Raw genomic sequence first — 20,017 nt, 5'->3', positions numbered from 1 at the left:
TTAAAAAAATGTTATTTAATATTTTTTGTAATAATCATATATATATGATTTATATTATTAAATTATTTAATTTAATTATATATACATAATTATAATACATAATAATATATAATTAAATAATATAATTATAAATACTCTCATAATAATATAAATACTATAATACTAATAATAAATACTAATATAAAAAAATATATAATTTATAAATATATAATATTATATAATTATTTTATCAATAATTATATAAATATATAATGTACTCTCGATATTTAAAACAAAGAAATAAAAAAAATATATAGGATTATGAAAGTGCGATGTAGTTCAAGATATGCAAATATTTATTTAAATATAATTTGATGAGATATCAATTTTTAAATAAATGTTTCGGTTTCTGTTTCAAGTCTGTTTCGGATCTGTTATTTTCAGCGTTCTTTGCAAAATAAAAATAAAAATAACCATGATAAGATATTGATATAAAAGAACAATCTCATGCTCTTGGTGTCAACATTTTTCTTAAGAACGAAAGAGTGGACATAAAACTCTGGAAATAAATAAAATGGGCAGGTCATCAAGTTAAAATAAGAAATGGAACAGTTACATGTATAAGAAAATTATTAAATAATATAGTAAAAATAAGCGCTGAACTATCAAACTGTTTTACATATTTACAAATGTTATCAATAATAAATTAGCATTTTTTGTAACAGTTTGATATTTTAATTGCTTATTTTTGCCATATTATTTAATGATTTCTTATGTCTTACTTTTGATTTTCATTCCTTATTTAATCAATATAACTTGCTTAATTTATTTGTTACCAAAATTTTACATATACCCTGTTCTTTTTTATTTTTTTGGGATAATTTTTTTGGTTTTCTACTTTTGATTTTTCTATCATAATCTTCGGACTTTGCAATTTCAAAGTACTCATCCTTTTTTGATTCTAGAGTACGAAATTGTTCTTTTACTCGTTATTTTATAATAACTTTTGTTTTTATTTTTATATTGTAAAATGACAAGGATAGCTCAGAAACAGAATCGAAACGTTTGTTAGAAAATAGATATTTTTTTATTTTATTAAATTTTTACATGAATATTTGCGCATTATTTTTATAGCCCTATATATTTTTTTACTTCTTCGTTTTATCTATCTTATGTCTAAACGAGAAAGTTCATCGTGATTTTATCGTAACACGAGCTAAATGTTAATAAATTTCTTTTAGCTATTTCTATTTGAACATCACATCCGTTACGATAAACCATCAGAATTTTACACACTAATTGTGAAATGAATATTGCATGTTTCTCTGACTTTTATAACTAACGCTATGGGCAGTCCGTTGCACCGTCTGTATCACGAACCGTCAGATGGCGAGCCTCGTATTAGCTCGGAGAAAACGGAGAACGGATGTTGCTGCGGACTGGTATCGCGCAGTCGATCCGCGAACTCGAAAGCTGCCGCGAAGCTACGCGAGTCAACCTTTGATTGCGCTTTCTATGAACTTTTGTGAGCCACTCAGTGGCGAAGAGCTCTCTTCACGACAGCTCTCTGCGGAGAACAATACGGATGAGCCTCTTCATTCAACCCGTGAGTGATCGGTGTATATTATTACATTCGTTATTTGAAAATTTACTCGTTCAAACGAAACGACTGTCTTTCTTGCGCATTGTTTTGAATTTCTGCTTGTAAGACGCGCCAATTTTACATCTTTAGCGAGGATATTAGACATTTGTCATTAAATTTATCTTAGCCTCTTAGCGTTATTTACATACAATTAAATTGACGAGAATGATTTTGCTGTGACGTTAGGAAAGGATTGGGAAAAAGAATTGGAAAAGAAATGTTGGAAGTGACTAAAAATAGGGATATTTTAAGAATGTCAAGTCGCGGTAATTTGCTAAATTCTGATAATTGAAATAATTGTTACTATATTTCGTAAGTTCATTCAGTTCGTATGTCATGGCGGAATAAAGCAGACCGGATCTGTAACGTAAAATTCGCTTAGTAAAGCGCGAATGTGACTCATTTGTGTCTTGACCGGCAAAACGGTGTTATGAAATGCTTTGCGAATTCAGCATGTGAAACTCACGTATTTCTGCTTATAAACAGAACTGGGCCTGGATACGGTTGGCGATGTATTCGCGAATGAGTTTACGATAACTGTACGATGCGTAAATGCACGCACGGGTAAGATTACGCGATTACATCACGAGAAATGTTGCGTGCATAGATCAGACATTGTTGAAATCTATAGCTCGCATTATTGGTAATGTCGGTGATTTCTTACATTTTTACATCAGAAAATAGAATCACGAATACGTAACTTCTTTATTAAGTTCTTTGTTCTTTCTATGATGATATAATGTCTAAAATCAACAGATGTTCACCAGATTGTATCATAAATCTTTTTAACTGAACTAGGACTAATTTTTTTTTTAATATATACTGAAACATCTGTTGTACCCGACTAATTAACGATTGAATAAAAAGAGCAAACAAGGCCTTAAAAGAGAAAACAGATGAGGAAATCTCATCTTTTAAATTAATTAAAAAATATATATTTTTTTAGACTATTTTGATTTTAATTATAAAAATATGTTAAAAATTCAAAAAAAGTTTTAAAATTTCCTCCTTATAGGTCCATGAAGGAAAAATCTTTTTCTAAATTTAAAAAAATTTTTTGTTTAAAGATATTAAAAAAGAAATGTTGACAATTCTAAACATATACGAAGCTTTTTTAAATATTTATATTTATATTTATATTTATATTTTCTAAAAAACTATAATATGTAATTTATGAATTAGAATTGTAAGTGTTTTATTACAAATTGAAATTATTTTGTATTATTGCTTTTGAAGGCCAGACTCGTAATAGCGCCTCCTCCTCGTTGCTTCATCGCATTAGAAGATGATCACGTTAGTGGTTGGATTAATACTGTCGCGTGTATCTCATGGCCTTATCAGTCTCGACGAGATGATTTAGACCTCGACAGGAAGGATTAATGTTTTCAGCGAATTGTCTCGAATCGCGATCGTTATGCGAGTTTATTGACGCACGCGTCCCTTTACGGCATTTTATGCCGTAATTACAAATTAGACAATTTGTCTAATCGAGCGTGGTACTTCGCAAGTGCAACGCTTGAGATCCATTTCGTTTCCTTCGAGAGAATGGGAGAGAAAGTTTTATTGTATCTCACTGACTTTCTCAGATGTCTGAAAAGCCGGGACGACATCGCCTTCGTCGGTTTTTCCACTTAAAATTGCAAGTCCGTTTTCCGGCCGTGTTTAAGTTAGAAAACGCTCCGATAACGCACGCGGTTATCCCGAGTGCCAGGAAATCGATCGTGCGAACAGGCCGCTCGTCGATTTCTCTTCCCATGCGCCAACATTTAATAGAACAATGAATCGGCGCTTTCTTCGGCGAAGACATCATACCTCCTCGGTTTATTACTCTTCCCTTCATAAATTCGTGAGAAATGGCGCGTATTCCAAACTCGAGTGTTGAAATTGCAGCAACAGTTTTATAACCTGCTCGTCCAGGTACCATATCGTAAATGCGCTCAACATTGTTAATTATTGTGAAATGATTTAGACCTTATAATGGATTTCCCAATTAAGGCCTGAGCTTCTTTGAAATCAGGTCTGGATACACGTAAAATTACGGCTACTGCAATCGGAAACGTTTCATTTCGACTCATAGACGCAGATCACACAGCTGTAATATTAGTATGATTACATTCAATGCTATCTAACTGTTGCTCATTAGAAAGAATTTAAATGACATTATTAGAGTATAAATAACGTCACATTTTTAATTTACATTTTACCACTTTAAATGCAAAATTAATATTAACATTGTTTACGCAAATATTATTCATGCTGTACAAAATAGAAGTATTATATAAAATAGAAATATATATATATATATAAAATATATGAATTTCACTTCGTAATGTATATTTCCATTGCAATATTTTTCTTTTCCAATATTTTCTTGATCCTCAATGAAAAAAAATGTACAACTTGTACTTCCTGCATCGTAAAAGCGTATTTAGGTGATTGTTATTTTCGAAAAAAAAAAAAAAAAAAAAAAACAGAATGCAAACAGAATGCTTGATGGACGATGCTAGAATTTCAATGATGGATTTGTCGGCCGAAAAAGCCTTTCTTAATACCGTGCTTAAGAAACCGATCACGTATGCGTGAGAAGAGGGATTAAACCGATTGAATTCGTATCCGTACGCGGCTTTGTTCGATGAGGGATACGCATGTCTCGACATATCATTTTACGATTAGCGATCAATTTATCATACGTAACAGACTTCGAAGTAATTCTTATATAATCATAATTTTTATTCGCCGACAGCTGATCGCGTCAGAAAATTAAAGATCATCGTAATAAGTATGATACCATAGCTCGCTCCGCTGCACGTACGCGAGCTCTCTTCAGCAAAGCTCGTTACGCGTTCGATATTCTTCCCGTTTCTAATGCGACATGATTATAGCTTTTGCAAATCATATTCTCGTAGCATATGTAACCGCATAGTTTACGCAACTATTTTGCACGAGGTAACTAATATACTCCGTAAGGTCTCAATAATTGGATATCTTTGTGTCAAGAGCGATATAAACTCGAAAAAGCGCTCTCGATATTGGCTGTTTAAATCAATGCTCAATTATTAAGGATATTTTTTAAGGTGAACAAAGGGGGTTACTATAAATTACTAATTGTTAATTACAGTTTATAGTGAGTTTATACTTTCGCGCCAGGAGAGAACAACGGTACATTCCGCACACGTATGCGAACCACCGGAAGACTGATAAGGAGACACGCGTGCGATCCTCTTTCCTCGATTACATCACTGGTGGGAAGCTGAGCGAGTAGGACACACGTAAAATGGTGAAAGAGACAGACGGGGCCCGCAGCCGAGAACCGGGCCGCGTTAACTTTTACATTTAGACACCGTGTCCACACACGCACACATTTCACGCGACGGCGACGGGCGTCGACGAGTGGGGAGATCATAGATGATCACAAATTGCCCGCAATTGGCAGGAAGTCGAGGCAGGGGGACCGTTTGTGCGCCCCTTCGCACTCTGGTGCACATTATTTTCACGCAGCCTTCCATCTCGTCCGTGAAAATTGATCTCGGTGTCGATTAAATATCTTCGTGCACGGCGTGCACTCGCACGAGCAATTTTTCATCGCGTCTATAAATCAAACTAATGATAATCAGTCTTTAGAAATCTTCGATTAAAATTTAATTTTTTCCTCAAAACCTATCTCTTCCGAGCTGGAAGAGATTCTCTTTGCGCGAAATGGGAAAGAGAAGTTTTGAGCGCTTTATTGTTCCTTTGATATACCTCACTAATAACTGGTTATAAAATGTTATAACGGCGAAGCAACTTGATGTCATATCGGAATTTCCATATAATAATAATGTAACAGCCAGGCGGGATAAAAATAAGAGTACACGGAGGTGTATAACTATACACCGTCGTACTGAAACGCACGGAGGGGGATTTTCTTTCTTCCGCACGCTTTCAGCGCACGCTATAAATGTCACCGTGTTCTTAACGCGTGATAATTCCGACCGAGAGACGGAGAAGATGCAATCGCAGCAAGGTGAAGTCCACGGGCGCCTTTTACAACCTGGACCGCATCGGCGATCGAACGTTCTATTTTTTTTTCTTCCATTAGATGCGCGCCCCTTCCGTTCCACTCTGCGTCGCTTCTTTTAGCCGTCCGCGGCTTTTTTCTTCTCGCTTCTTGTTTAACGGACGAGTCCGCGACAAGTGGCACGAATATATTACGATGACGGGTGGAGTTCTGCGTGAGAGCGTGCGCAGCTTCTTGATAAGGCGAATCAATATTATTCAATTCTGATAATTGCGCCAAGTAGGGAATCGCATTAATCATGCAGCAAGCTGATAACAGATTTTCCGTTAACTCGTGGATGTTTCTGCGACACAGTGTGCCATGTACTTTTTTTTTTACTGAAAGCTAGCTCGATATCCGAATCGGATCGTCGCGTCAGATATACGAAGTTTTTAAAGACGCTAAAAAGTTATTTGTGTTAATTATCAGATGTACGAGTTTTTAAAGAAACATTGAAAAATTATTTGCATTAATTGTTGCGCCTCGACAGTGTCGCAAATGTCCGCATGATTATTTACGCTTCCACTTGTTGAGAATTAAGAGCTATTTGTATGTGTTCGAATTAATTATTGCTAATCATGTGTTTAGTTAGGTAAATGTTTATTTAAATGTTTATTTATATTTTTCTTTATCATTTAATTCTAGTTATTTATAAAATCGTGAAAGTTTTTCGTCAAGAATTGAAAATTTTTAATTAAACGGTATATTTGAATTATTTATTTTGAATTTTATTTTGATTAAACACAAGAAGAGATGCTTTTTTTTCTTTTAATAATTGTAGGTTTAGACAATTTTTTTATTTTTCGGCTTGCTTTTTTTTTGTGGACGGATACGAGAGAGAATTTGATAATTTAGTGAAATTGCTTGTGCCCCACTAATTATGCTAATTATAATGTATCGTGAGCTACCCGATGAAAACAAGCGATGGAATGAAAGCATCGTAACAACGTGAGATCGTAGATGATGGCATCGTTGATGTGAGAAATATTGTCAGGATGATCTTTTATTCAACATCTCTCTCATTTATGCATTGTCCGATCAATATTATTTGCATAGCTATCGCGATGACTTAACGTAGGAAACTCACATGGACCGTTGTAGACGATCGTCATAATTTAAATTTCCAGTACGCTAATATTTTAATGTTTTTTTTATAATCTAGGAAGAATTATTTGAATCTTTCAAGTAATTCACTATTGTCTTTAATAAATCAAAAATTCTTATTAAAAAAATTATATAAAAGTTGAAGAGAAATTGATATGAAATTAAATAAAAAAAATGTGTAAGAATGCTGGGATTCTTATTTGCAAATAATAGATTATGTGCAGATTTGATCTGATTTTATCTTTTGAGAATCAAAAGATACACCGTGGGGACCTGGTAGAGATAATGTGATGTGATCATTATACGCCTGAATAAGAGTTTCTAGGAGATTTTTATATACGAGACCTTTCGGCGAAAGTTACCTTCACCTTTGCACCTTAGCGTTCTACGTGTTCCGTATATGTGTGTGCGCATGTGTCAGAAAGAGAGAGATGTAAAAGGTTAACGAAGAGTAGCGGCACACGATGCGATTACGAGACGCAAAAGGGAAGAACGGGAGAACGATCAGACGCCTCTCAGGGTTCCATGAGCGGCCTTGAGAATGTCTTTTCCTCTCTCGCGGCTGCCTACGGGAAAAGTGACGTCCGATAAGCAACATCCTCCGCCGGTGTCACTTCCACCTCTTGCTATCGCGATTTACGTGATTGCGATCGCAAGAGGTATGGGTGAGCGACTTCGATCGCGGCTAGGTCCCGTTAGCGGACCTGGAAGGCCCGAAGAGGAGGCCAGACTGAAGCCAATCGTATCGGTCGGCTCTCAAACATATCGGAACGTCGGGCGAGGATTGTGTCTGGTCGGGTCAGTCAGTCAGCTGGGACGATCCTACGGACCTTCCTCGTCGGTGTATTCGACGAGAGATTCTCGCTCGCGTAGGTCGCACGTCGATCTTGTTCCCCTCTCCTCCCTCCTCTTCCTCCTCCTCCTCCTTCTCGATCTCCTCTCACCGCCCGTTCCTCCTCTTTATTTCTCTCTCTCTCTCTCTCTCTCTCTCTCTCTCTCTCTCTCTCTCTCTCTCGTCGCGGCTTCTTCCCCTTCCTCCCACCGTCCTGTCCACCTCAGGTTGCTCCTCGAACGTAGACTTAGTATTTCCTGGTGATCCATGATGCGCGTCACGAGGCTCTCGCGCTGATGCGCATGGTTGGTTTCTTATCGGTGATATCTAATTATCGTAATGATATTCGTGGCACAGAGGAGAATCGTATGCTCTCCGACGGAGAACAAAAGTTGCTGATTGAGTCGATGTAATTAACACTCGTGAGCAAGATAGCTCCGCGACCTTGACGGGTCCACCACAGTCTCACGTCAATTCGCGATGCGGTGCTAATCTCAAGAGCTTCTTTCTGCTTCTTTCTTTCACAAGCGGTATATTTGCCCGCCTTCTCGGCCTTTGCTCAAAGGGATCACGCTGCTATTTCTACATTTCCAGGAAACGTTGCCAACCCTTCCGGAGTAAGGATCCGATGAAGGATCGAATCATGGGCCGCACAGGATATACGTGCATCAGGCACGTCTTCTGCTCCCTCAACGTTCTAATCTGGGTACGTAGAAATGCCTTCTCATCTCATTCTCGTCACTGCGATTCGAGTCTGTAAATTGCAATATAATTATTTCCTTTTAACAGCAGAAGCTTATAAGCCTGTCTACGCGACTGGCAAGAATCGCGTAGATTTTATTTTAAAATCGATTTATTTCGTGAATTTGTTCGAGAGAGAGCAGCACTTGACGTTTATATTTGAACGTCTTGATCGCGCTAAAGAGATACATGCGAGAGCGTCTCAAGTTGAATGGAAACGTTTTGTTGGCTCGTATAATTGGTAAACACGGCGTACAGTGCAAATGCACGGCTCCAATTGGAAGGCCAGGAATGAAAGAAATGAGACAATAGCCGGCAGTAATAACGACCCACGCGGGGTCGGCGATTAAAACGCGCTTTTGTAATTCGCGCCGCATTCCGCCGCATTCTCCGTGCCCCCGGCTTTATTATTCCACTTGAAATCGTCCGTCCGCGACGCCTGTATCGCGATGAAAGCCTTAAATAGGGCGTTGAACCGTGCTCTATGAGCTATGAACTTACGGTACCTAAGTCGACGATAAAACGCCGCACCGGTTGCTCCATACGTTGCAAAACTGGCTCACGCGCGTGTACTTTACTGCTGTTGACATGCGTCACCTGACATGCGTGTTGTCGCTTATTATACACATTAATGCTAATTGTGATTCATAATTATGCGAACTTTAGACCTTGGTGAGATAATCCAGATGATCAGGCTGCAAAAAGCTGACGAGACAAACCAACGTATCGCGTTAAAAATAAATATATTGGAAATATTGAAAGTATTACAGTTAAAGTAAAAGTAATATTAAATATTAAAAGTATTGAAAATATTGTAAAGTAAAGAAATAATAATAATATAATACTAATAATAATCGATAAAGTAAATGGAGATACAATTTATTAAATAAATTTAAGAATTTAATTAATTTTCATTGTTATCTATGTAGTTTATTTACGATCTTTAAAACATAGCAATCGAAAGTTACGTTTTCTTCTTACTAATTTGATAATATCAATTAAATTCTCGCAAGAAATTTTTATCGTGAAAAATCTTAGCCAAAAATCAAACCTGGATCACGCTATCTGAAATAGTTTCAAATTCTGGCTGAGGTAATATCTTCCGCGATAAAAACTTCTCGCGAGAAATTTAATTAATATTAATTAATTTAATTAATATGTCAAATTAGCGATATTATCATAGCTTTTAAGTGCTACGTTTTAAGGACTGAAAGTGCAAACAGCACATATTTGTGATTCATAAATTGAATTTATTTAAAAAATTAATAGGCGCTAAAAATTCTGCCCGACAATGCCCCGTGCAATGCCTGAATTATCTATTTTCTGTTAAGCATACTATACATATACTTGTCCGTTTATTGACGATAAACATTTTAACGATAATATTCGATGGTCAACGACACCATATCGCGGATTATATAAAGCTATTGCAAAAACTTCGTCCCGTTTTCGCGCACGCGTCATTGACGGTAATTAGAAAGTACGGATGCGCTCTTTTGTACAATTAGCTATTGGGGTCGCGTAACAGTGCATTAATTTCCTAATCACACTGAGTCGCGCAAGTTGTAATTTATAAATTACTATTGCGGTTCTTCCGCGGACTATACGAGCTGCGTGCGTGCGCAACACGTTCGTTTCTTCGTTTACGCTCAGATTCGATAACAAAATCACTGCGATAGTCTGTCAGACGTACAGGACTCGGATGAATTAACCGTAAGGTCAACATTCACCTGGCCGTTCTGTTTACTTCCTGTATCATTGATGGCACAACGAGTCAACCACCGGCACTTACCTAGAAAGTCTGTACTCTTTCGAGCGCGGGCTCGAGAGAAGCCTCTATTTGTGAATAACTTAGCGAGTGAACGACAAACCGTTAAACGGATGACCGCAATGACATCCAATACACTTCTAATAAAATTTACTGGTTGTTTTGCAATAACATAAATTGTTTCCTTGAACTTTTTCACTTTTACAAGTATTGATTAAACAAGTACTGTTAGTACGGCTAATAATGTCTTACAAATTTAAATATTATCTTTTTAACAAAAAGCTTAAAAATATTCAATTTTTCTGCAGCAGCATCCACATATTTTCATTATTAGCTTTACTTGCACAATTAAAAGTTATATTATAGATTGTAAAATAGATAGATACGTCGAAAAATGATAATTAATTAAAATTTAAATTAATCGATAAGTCAGTCTTTAGAACGTAAAAAAGTGTATAAAATATTTTTATATTTATTTGAATTCATTATTGAAGTCCGACATACCTCTAATTTATCCAATGTTTGTTTTACTTTTCAGAGAAGTTCAGAACTGTAAAAAAAAAATACTAACGTTTTTAAAAATATTAAGTTATGAGGTATTGAGCTACTGAGGTATTGAATGACATTCTATACATTTTGCGTAATAACATTATACAGTTTCTTTGTTATTTTAATTCTTACCACTTCTGCGTGAAGTGCCATTGTACAACTTTTTTAGATATTATTTCTTAGACATTTATTGGCTGATCGTGCAGCAAATAAATCTCACGTAGCTGTCAATCTTTCTTTCACGTCGATGATTCGAAAAATCGCGATACTTTCTAATCCACGGCCTACTTTCCGTTTTGCGATTTGGCTTAAAGGCTGCATAATATCTTTCTATCGTACATTGTATTCGGGGACAATCGAAGGAAAATAACACGACATTGACCTAGTGATCTCGCGTGCTACGAGTGGCGTGTGATAAGAATCTCTTGATGCTTTTAATTATAATTCCCAGATAGTTGAGTACACACATCAAATGAATTATCAAGTAATATTAATGCGATTTCATGACATACGCAGCTACCACACGGAATTATTTCTTCAATTCATAATTACTGTTTAACATTATTAACATTACATCATTTTCCATCGTTTTACATATCTCGGTTTCAATCACGAGAATATTATTTGCCAATGAACTGTACTTGTAAACAAAATAGACTTAAAACTAATTGCGAATGATGCCTTTGTTTCATACCTTTTAGCTAATTTAGAAGTATTTTTGCAATTAAAAAAAAAAAACGTTCGATGAGTTTTGAAATATGTATAATATAATTCCTTATTTATGTAATAATGCTATATTACATTTTGATTTCGTTGGATTCAGTTTGAGATAGACTATTGTCGATCAGTCAATGTTTATGACGCGCGCTGCAACTGACGCGCACAATTTGTTTTACAGTTATGCGCTTGCGGAATTTTGGGTGCGGGCCTTTGGCTGCGACTGGCTTACTCCGGATATGCGACCTTGGTGCCGCAGTACAGCTTCGTGTCGGCGGACTCGCTGCTGCTCGCCGCGGGATGCGTCACATTCGTCATCGCCTTCTTCGGATGCTGCGGCGCGTGGTTCCAGTCAAGATGCATGCTGATCACGGTTGGTACAACGTCCATCCATTGTAAAACACGTGTCTTACAAAAATCCATCGTGGTACAGACAGCAGCGTACCATGGACTTTTTTTTACAGTTTGTACGTAGCGTACTGCATATGCAGCGCACGAACTGAAGTGAAGTTTAACTCGACTATCTTGCATATCTTTGATCAGTAGAGCATGATTTGAATTTCCGATATATCTCCTGAATAATTTGCCACACGAAACCGAAGTCCGTACGTGAAATACGCAGTAGTTTAAAGAAATTGTTTTCCTTTTGTATTTCTTTATGTTATCTGTCTGCTAAGCAAGGAAAAAAATTCTTTTTCGTTACAATCCTTGTGAAATTTATGTAGCGTAATAGGTGACGGATCGATAAATTCGTTGCTACTCAAGACCTTGCGTGCATAATATGGTGTAAAAAGGCATTTACTTTCTACACTGTTTTTTTACACTATTTTTTCTGCGAAAAAAATTATGCGTGACAAATAGAAAACTTCTTGAAAATCTCAAAATCTTTAGAGATATTTCACATTTAATTAATTAATGGGAAGCAAATGTTTATTTATTTATCTCGTAATTTTCAGTATTTCAGCTTGGTAATACTCATGTTTCTCGCCGAGTTCATGCTGGGCACTCTGGCGTTCGTGTTTAGAGAACACCTCGCGAGAAGTCTGAAGGAGGAATTATTGTACGGCATTGAGAAACATTATAACGTCACAAGGGAGCCGGGCACACTTTCCGCCATGTGGGACCATATACATACAGAGGTTTGGATGATCAATTAAAATATTACTTGTAAATTACATATTATATCCCTTAAAAGAAATTTAATACTAGGAGATTAGTTATTTATCTTGAGTATTAAAAACACCGCTGTTCAGTGCTTTTAATATTCAAAATAAATAATTTTCAGTATATTAAATTGGATTTCTGTAAGGGATACATGGCATATATAGCAAATTTTTAAATTCTGTTAATTTATGTTTAAAGAAACTTTTACGCACAGTCTAATTCACAGCTTAACAGATTAATCGCGTCATCGCGCACGAAAATATTAGAATTAAGTATACGTTTAATATAATATAAAGTTTTAAACGCGTACATTTCTAGTTTCATTGCTGCGGCGTACGCGATTATACGGATTGGTTCCAAATCGAGGCTTGGCCCGAGGAGGATTGGGTGCCGGATTCTTGCTGCATGCAACGGGAACGGTACTGCGGTCGCTTGGATTCGGAGGGTCGCAACAAGGAGCTTTGGTACAAGGAGGGATGCGCCACCGCCATTCAAATGTGGCTGGTAACCAGACTCCACGTGGTGGGTACGGTGGGCCTGGTCGTGGCCTTCCTCCAGCTGTTCGGCCAGGTGGCCAGCATGATTCTCTTCTGTACGGTCAGGCACAAGAGATCGTCTCACACGTACAAGAGTTACGACACTACCAACACCTAGAATTTCAGATCGATCTTAGACGAGACCACCGTCTAAGATCGATAGCACGCTCTCCACGCGAGCTTCCATTTCCCGTTGCACGCGGCAACAACGAACATCTTTTCGGGATCGTCCTCGTATTACTTCTTCTCCGAGGAAATCTCATGGGGAGATCCCGTCGATTTCAATCGTCGAATTCAAAAAAATTTGTAGAAATACATAAGCACGAACCACGAACGAGACGAAAATTTATGAAGTTAAGAAAGATTAGGGGAAAAAAAAATGCAACGATTTTGTTGCCGATGATTATTGAATGTTACTCTGTGAATACATTTACGTATACGACAATTTAAGTAGATGAAAGCACGTTGATATGTAGTTGACCAAAAAAGTTTCCGCTGTTTACCAAAAAATACGATAGGTATTTAATTGTTGAACTTCCCTCTTAGTCTCGATCCTGATAATGTTTCCTATAATCTCCGGTGATTAATATCGCGACGGCAGTCCAATCTTGCTGATAATTATTTATGTTTCTAACTGTCACTTAAAAAAGAGAAATATATGACTCGTCGTTTTAATCAGTATTTATGGATAAATCAAGATTTATAGATCGTGAAGGTAAAATCTAGCAACAGGAAAAATTGATTTGGATATGAGATCAATTTGCATAATATCAAGGTTGAAGATTGGTCGGTCGTTAAATTGTGATTTTCTAATGGAACAAGTTTATTCTACTTTCATAATAATGGAGATGATTCTAATCATTATATACTCAATATTCATTTACGAGAAATAATCAATTACTATATTTTATAATAATTGTAAAATTTTTGTTTTACAGTAATTGTATGTCATGTCGATTCTCAACGTTAATAATCGGGAGCAGTTAAATAGATAGCGTGCATGATTATGTGATTTAGAATTGAGTACTCAATAGAAATTGTAGATGAAATTATCTTCAATATCGTAAGCATGAAATAATTTGTTAAGATTTTTGTATTCAATATATAGATAAATATATAGGGATTTAATAATTTAAATAAATTGTTATTCTCATACGTTATTCGATATCGATGAAGCAATTTGATTGAACATTAAAGTTAAAACAATGTTGAAGACTGTACAATGCAGAATCGAAATAATAAGACGTATAAGTGATGTATTATGTGTATTGAACAAAATATTATTAATAAAGAATATATTTATATGTGATAAAAAATTTGATTACCATATTTATTTTATTAAACTTTATTTAATTAAAGAATGAATGAATTTTTAAAAATAAATAATATTATATGTGACAGTAGGAAAGGATCTTATACTTGAGATGTATATCCGTATTATTTACCAAAATTTGAAAAATGTTATCCAATGCTAACAGTTTTATATTTTTAAGAAAGGTTTCAGCAACATTTTAATTACCGTGCGTATCATCTTGAACGGTAATATAAACTGTAAATAAATAAATATAAAATTTGGATTATTGTACATATATTAATATTTATAGTTTAAAAAGATTAAATCTTAATATCAAGAAAATATATTTATGGAAATATGAAAATGAAATCTAATTTTATTAAATAAAAAGAAAACTTACCGGTTTTATCATAATCCTTAATATAAATGTACCCATAAAAATTAGCATTTTTAAAAACGTTGATAAAACATAGCGGGGTAATAACAATATAAATCTAGATATTATATTTAACGGGTGATTAAAAGTGGCACGATTAATTCCATCACTATTATTTTTAGAAATGTTCGTTGTTGTACTTTCATTGTTAGTTCCAGGTATGGAAGTGAAAGGAGGTTTTTCTGTGATCTGTAAAAAAATAGTTATATATAAGAATTAAAAGAATTTTATGCAGCTCTCGATAAATAAATATTTAGGTATAAACTACACAGTATATTTTTATATAATTTTTATATATATATATATATAAAATAATATAATTTTTTTATATATATATATATAAAATTATAAAAGAAGATTAAGAAGAAAAATATTTTATATTATACTTATTTTATATTACCAAGATTTCTTAAATATAAAAATTATTAATAATATTTACATAAAGATTTTACGTAGAGTTTTAAACATAAAAATACTTTTAATAAATTTATTATAAGTTCATGATTATATTCATCAATAAAAATCTACAAAACTTTTGGAACTTTTTGCATCAAACAATTAGTTTATAAATTAAAAATTATTCATAATGACATTATTTGTTAATGATAGAAAAATGATTTTGATCTTTTTAAAGTTAGGTATAATAGAATATACATACCGTTACAGTATCTCTTTTACTACGAACACTTTGCGCTAAGACAGTGCCCGCGAAGAAGAAAATCAACATCAGATGGACACGCATTGATCGAATAATGATTTGGACTTTTGATCCTGTATTTTCGTGAAAAAAATAGTTAGATATACATTTGGTATTATTAGGTTTTCGCCGAAAGTTAATAGAATCTGCCATGAATATACGAAAAACACAGGCTAAATTTCTTTTATATAGTCGAGTTTGCTTATTTTTTTCTACCTGGTAGTGGACGGAACTAATTATTTTTGTAATTTCGACTTGCATATCGCCAGTATATTTTCATGTTTCAAGAAAAAACGTAATTTTATGTATGACCTCGGTATGCGTTTTAACATATCGATGAGTCAATGATAATATCGAGAATAATTTAATATTATCAAGATCAATAAATATACATAAGTATGTACATATTACTTTAACGTACATATTACTTTAACATATTACTTTAACATATTACTGTGACGTTTTATGCTTTTCCATAATTAATTTTTGAGAAAAGAATTAGAAACATTTAGAATAAAAATCGAGCGATTCGTTTTTATTTTTTTAATAACATTATAATTTGTATAATATTTTATAACTTGGTTTATTAATTAATGTTTTATAACATTTTATTTGGTTACAACAATTTATGATATAAATGCAAATCTACAGTTATTTAATAGATTACTTCTTTATTAAAAATGCAACAAGATTTTATCAACATATATATAACATCTTTATATAGTTTTACATAATTTTAACAATTATTGCAATTGTTACAATTTTTACAATTTTGTAATATTTTTATAACTTTTTATTTTTATAACTTTTTTTTATTAATTAGTGATTTATCTAAAATATTTGTATTATTTACAATAATTTATGATACAAATACAAATCTAGGCTGTTTAATATATTATTTTTTTATTACAAATGTTACAAATGCGAGATTTGTGTGTGTGTGTGTGTGTGTGTGTGTGTGTGTGTGTGTGTGTGTGTGTGTGTGTGTGTGTGTGTGTGTGTGTGTGTGTGTGTGTGTGTGTGTGTGTGTGTATGTACACAGGGTGTCCGGCATCGGTCATATCACCTCTCGTGTGCAAGTAGAACTGGTAAACTGAATAAAAAAATCTTCTATTATTTTATAATTTTCGCGATAATTATCGAATTATTAATTTTTAAGATTTTTACTAAAATATTAAATAGTTTAGAAAGTCATTAAAGAGAAGATACATTTTTGTTGGATTAATTGTGGATTATCTTGATCGTGTAAACTAAAAGAATTTTGAATTCTCTTCTTGTACTTTGATAAAAATATAATTTAATTTATATAATTTATATTTATATTTATACAATTTATTTTTATATTTAATCTATACCAATTTATTTTTATTATTTGTTTTGTCCATCGTATTTGCCATCTTTGTTATCATTTGTTTCGCTTTCATCAATATTTATTTTAATTTAATTTATTCATTCCTTTTCAATTCTTTGCAAATTTCACATGATGATTCATATGATGATTCACTTAAATTGTTATACTTATTTTCATCCATAGAATTTTCATTTGACTTAACAATTAGAACCGATAGTCTAATTGAAAAAAAAATAGAAAACTAAATAAAGTTTATTAATTTACAATTCACATAGCATTTGATATAATTAATCAAAATATTATCATACAGCTAATAAATTCTAAAAAATAAATCTGAAATTTGCTATTTCTTCTCTGTAGATAATTTAAATTAAATTTTTGCCTGAATATTATATGTTTGATATTTTTAATGTGTCATAATATTATGTAGAAAACAAAAATTTTTAAATTAGATTATATACATATACAAACAGGTATATTATTAAAGAACATTAAGAATATTTATTATATCCTGACAGAAACTAAAACATATGATAAAATAATAAAAATTATTATGTAATAAAAAATTATTTGTAATAATTATTTGTAATAATAAAAAATATTGAAACAATTATGATATATCAATATGCATATACATACTGCTCTCACAATGTTTCCAATGAAAAGTAGTGATAAAAATATAAATAATGATCGCATCGTTACAGTCTGTTTAATTACAAACGTATCACGATTTGTGTTTAAGAAAATAATAAGTATCTAAGTCTAGTATTTTTTTCATTTTGAGTCAAGATCAACTCCCAAATGAAGTATTTCTAAAGAAATATTTTCATGCGCTTTTAACTTAGTGAAAACTAAGATAAGGCAACATCTTAAGAAAGTTATTTTTTTAAAAATGTATCAAAATTATAGTAAAAAATTATTTATTACAGTAGATAAATGCTTAATGGAAGTAAATTTTTTCTTATTAGTCATTTCCGTATACATACATGCATACATTGTAATATACGTATATGTATACATATGACATTGTATTGTTTAACGTGTTATTTTAAACACATTATCGCAATAAATATGCAAAATGTAAGTTAATTTATATAAAAATAAGTTAAATATTAATGTAATTTTATTGGTTAGGTATAATAAAATTATAATGAAATTTAGTTAATTATGTAAAATTGCAGCGAAAATGAAACGAAATATTCACTATATAGCTGATGAAAGAATAAAAATTTTAACTTTACACAATGAAAAACAAAGAAAATTGCAACAAGAAATTGCAAAAATTATTAGTCGCTTTAGAAAAATGATGGAAAATGCATTAAAACTTAAAAATAATAAAGCAACTCGAGGTTTCAAGCGAAAAATCACATCTCGAATTGATCGTCAAATTGTACGTGTTTCTAAGACAAATCCATTCAAGTCAAATGAAATTAAAATGAACTAAATCTTTTTATTAGTGCGAGTACAATTTGACGAAGATTTTAAGAATGTAATTTAAATAGATAGATAGTAGAGCTGCTGGGAAAGTTTAAAAAATATGAAATGGAGATTACAATTTACAAAAAATTATGTGAAATGGAGTTAAATCCAGAAGGATTTAAAAAGTGGAAAAATGTCTTATGGTCAGACGAAACTAAAATAAATTTGATGGGATCTGATGGAAGATGAAAAGGCCACCAAATCAAGAATTACTATCAAAGTATACTACAAAAACTGTGAATGAAATTTTATTATAATGTTAATTTTGAATATAATTATTACTATCAAATGTTTTATAGATTGAAATAAACTTTTATATATCATATTATTTATAATATATTTATCTATGAAATAGGTGTTGGCAAAGTAAATTAATTAATTTCGTTATAACCTTTTAAATAATTATTTTTAGATATAAGATTAGTAACTCTAATATATTCATAATCTGTTCTGTAATTATAAAGTGCAGATCTATAAAATATTTAAATTATGTATATAAATGCGACAGCAAATGAATAATGAATATTCAATTTTCAATTTATATGTACACTTATATCAATTTTTTGTATACAAATTACATATGGAAGATAAAAAAATAACATTTAGAATTTTTATCATCGATCTCCTTCACTTGTTGTGTTTCGCAAATGTGTATTTCTTTGATCAAATCTTGAACTTGATAAATTTATTCCATCCAATGAATTTTGCATTGGTATATTTGAGGTATTTTTTTCTGTTTCTCATCAGGCTTTAAACATTTACTTTTATCTCGAAATATTAAAAGATCTGAAACTAAACTATCATTATCTGATATTCTGTCAGATTGCAATGTCTGTTACAAACTATTCGTTTGTATTGTTGGCTGATTTTGAAGTGATTCATAACAAGATCTGTAACATAAATAATTAGCATAATTAGAATAATTAATTAGAACGTATAATATATGTCATAATTAAATTATTTCAATTGTGTGAATTCGATGATGTGTATTATCATTTTAAGTATCGTTTTATTGTGATATATCCATATATATTAATTAAATAATAATTGCATATCTTAATTTTCCGTAATAATTTGGTTTAATAGAGATATTTTCTTATATCTACAACACAACATTAATAAAGTCACCGATGAAATACTATTAAAAACCGATAACTGTGGATAAATTTTCGTCACCACCAAAGGAGATAATTGTAGAACGTTGATATTATCTTATATATTCATAAAAGGAACTATTAATTTAAAATTAAATCCGTCATAATAACAATAATAAATAAACGTTTTCCTCCCTTTGTTACATTCAGTATAGTCAAAACGACCGATAATATCAATGTTCTTCAATTATCCCCGGGCCCTTTTGATAGTGACGCTAACTCCCATAAAACTGATCGTTTTTTAACAGTACCTCGTCGGTGATAAAGTACACGTTGAGTTGTTGACTAAAGTTTATATAAACATTATGGTAAACAAATAAAAAGTATTATACTTTTAAAATATACGTTGCATATAAATTATATGTTTATGAAAGCCACTTTTAAAAGATGAATCTATATCATTCGTCATATTTACCTTTATCTTTTCTCATTTTCCATAGCCTGCGCGCAATCATTCTAATGAGAATTTATTGCGTTGTTCTTTTCATTTACTAATTGCATCATTATGTCCGCATCATTTTCTCCATTTTCGTTAGTT

General features: G+C 32.5%; 1 protein-coding gene and 1 long non-coding RNA gene across 6 annotated transcripts; one reads left to right on the top strand and one right to left on the bottom strand.

Annotated features, from left to right (window-relative positions):
* The first annotated feature begins 1,421 nt into the window (after nt 1–1,421).
* Tsp5D (Tetraspanin 5D) lies at nt 1,422–14,384 on the top strand. 5 transcript variants are annotated; one of them, XM_011640578.3, is made up of 5 exons: nt 1,426–1,585; nt 8,188–8,299; nt 11,550–11,741; nt 12,325–12,507; nt 12,851–14,384. In XM_011640578.3, the coding sequence occupies exons 2-5, from the start codon at nt 8,222–8,224 to the stop codon at nt 13,184–13,186; spliced, it is 789 nt and encodes a 262-aa protein (XP_011638880.1). In that variant the 5' UTR covers nt 1,426–1,585; nt 8,188–8,221; the 3' UTR covers nt 13,187–14,384. The 5 variants fall into 5 exon arrangements, with proteins under 5 accessions (XP_088937477.1, XP_011638880.1, XP_011638882.1 ...); XM_011640580.3 differs by lacking the exon at nt 1,426–1,585 and adding an exon at nt 7,587–7,630; XM_011640579.2 differs by lacking the exon at nt 1,426–1,585 and adding an exon at nt 7,760–7,898.
* Nucleotides 14,385–14,397: 13 nt separating this feature from the next.
* On the bottom strand, nt 14,398–15,650 carry LOC105428323 (uncharacterized). Its single transcript, XR_016140268.1, has 3 exons — nt 15,457–15,650; nt 14,763–14,987; nt 14,398–14,617 (listed from the first exon to the last, which is right to left on the bottom strand). It is a non-coding gene; the product is annotated as an uncharacterized LOC105428323 (long non-coding RNA).
* Nucleotides 15,651–20,017: the final 4,367 nt, after the last annotated feature.

The sequence above is a fragment of the Pogonomyrmex barbatus genome, unplaced genomic scaffold (assembly GCF_055798465.1).
Source record: "Pogonomyrmex barbatus isolate J1 unplaced genomic scaffold, ASM5579846v1 scaffold4, whole genome shotgun sequence".
NCBI lineage: Eukaryota > Metazoa > Arthropoda > Insecta > Hymenoptera > Formicidae > Pogonomyrmex > Pogonomyrmex barbatus.
Note: the sequence above shows the minus strand (reverse complement) of the source record. Positions and strands in the feature narration are given on the sequence as shown.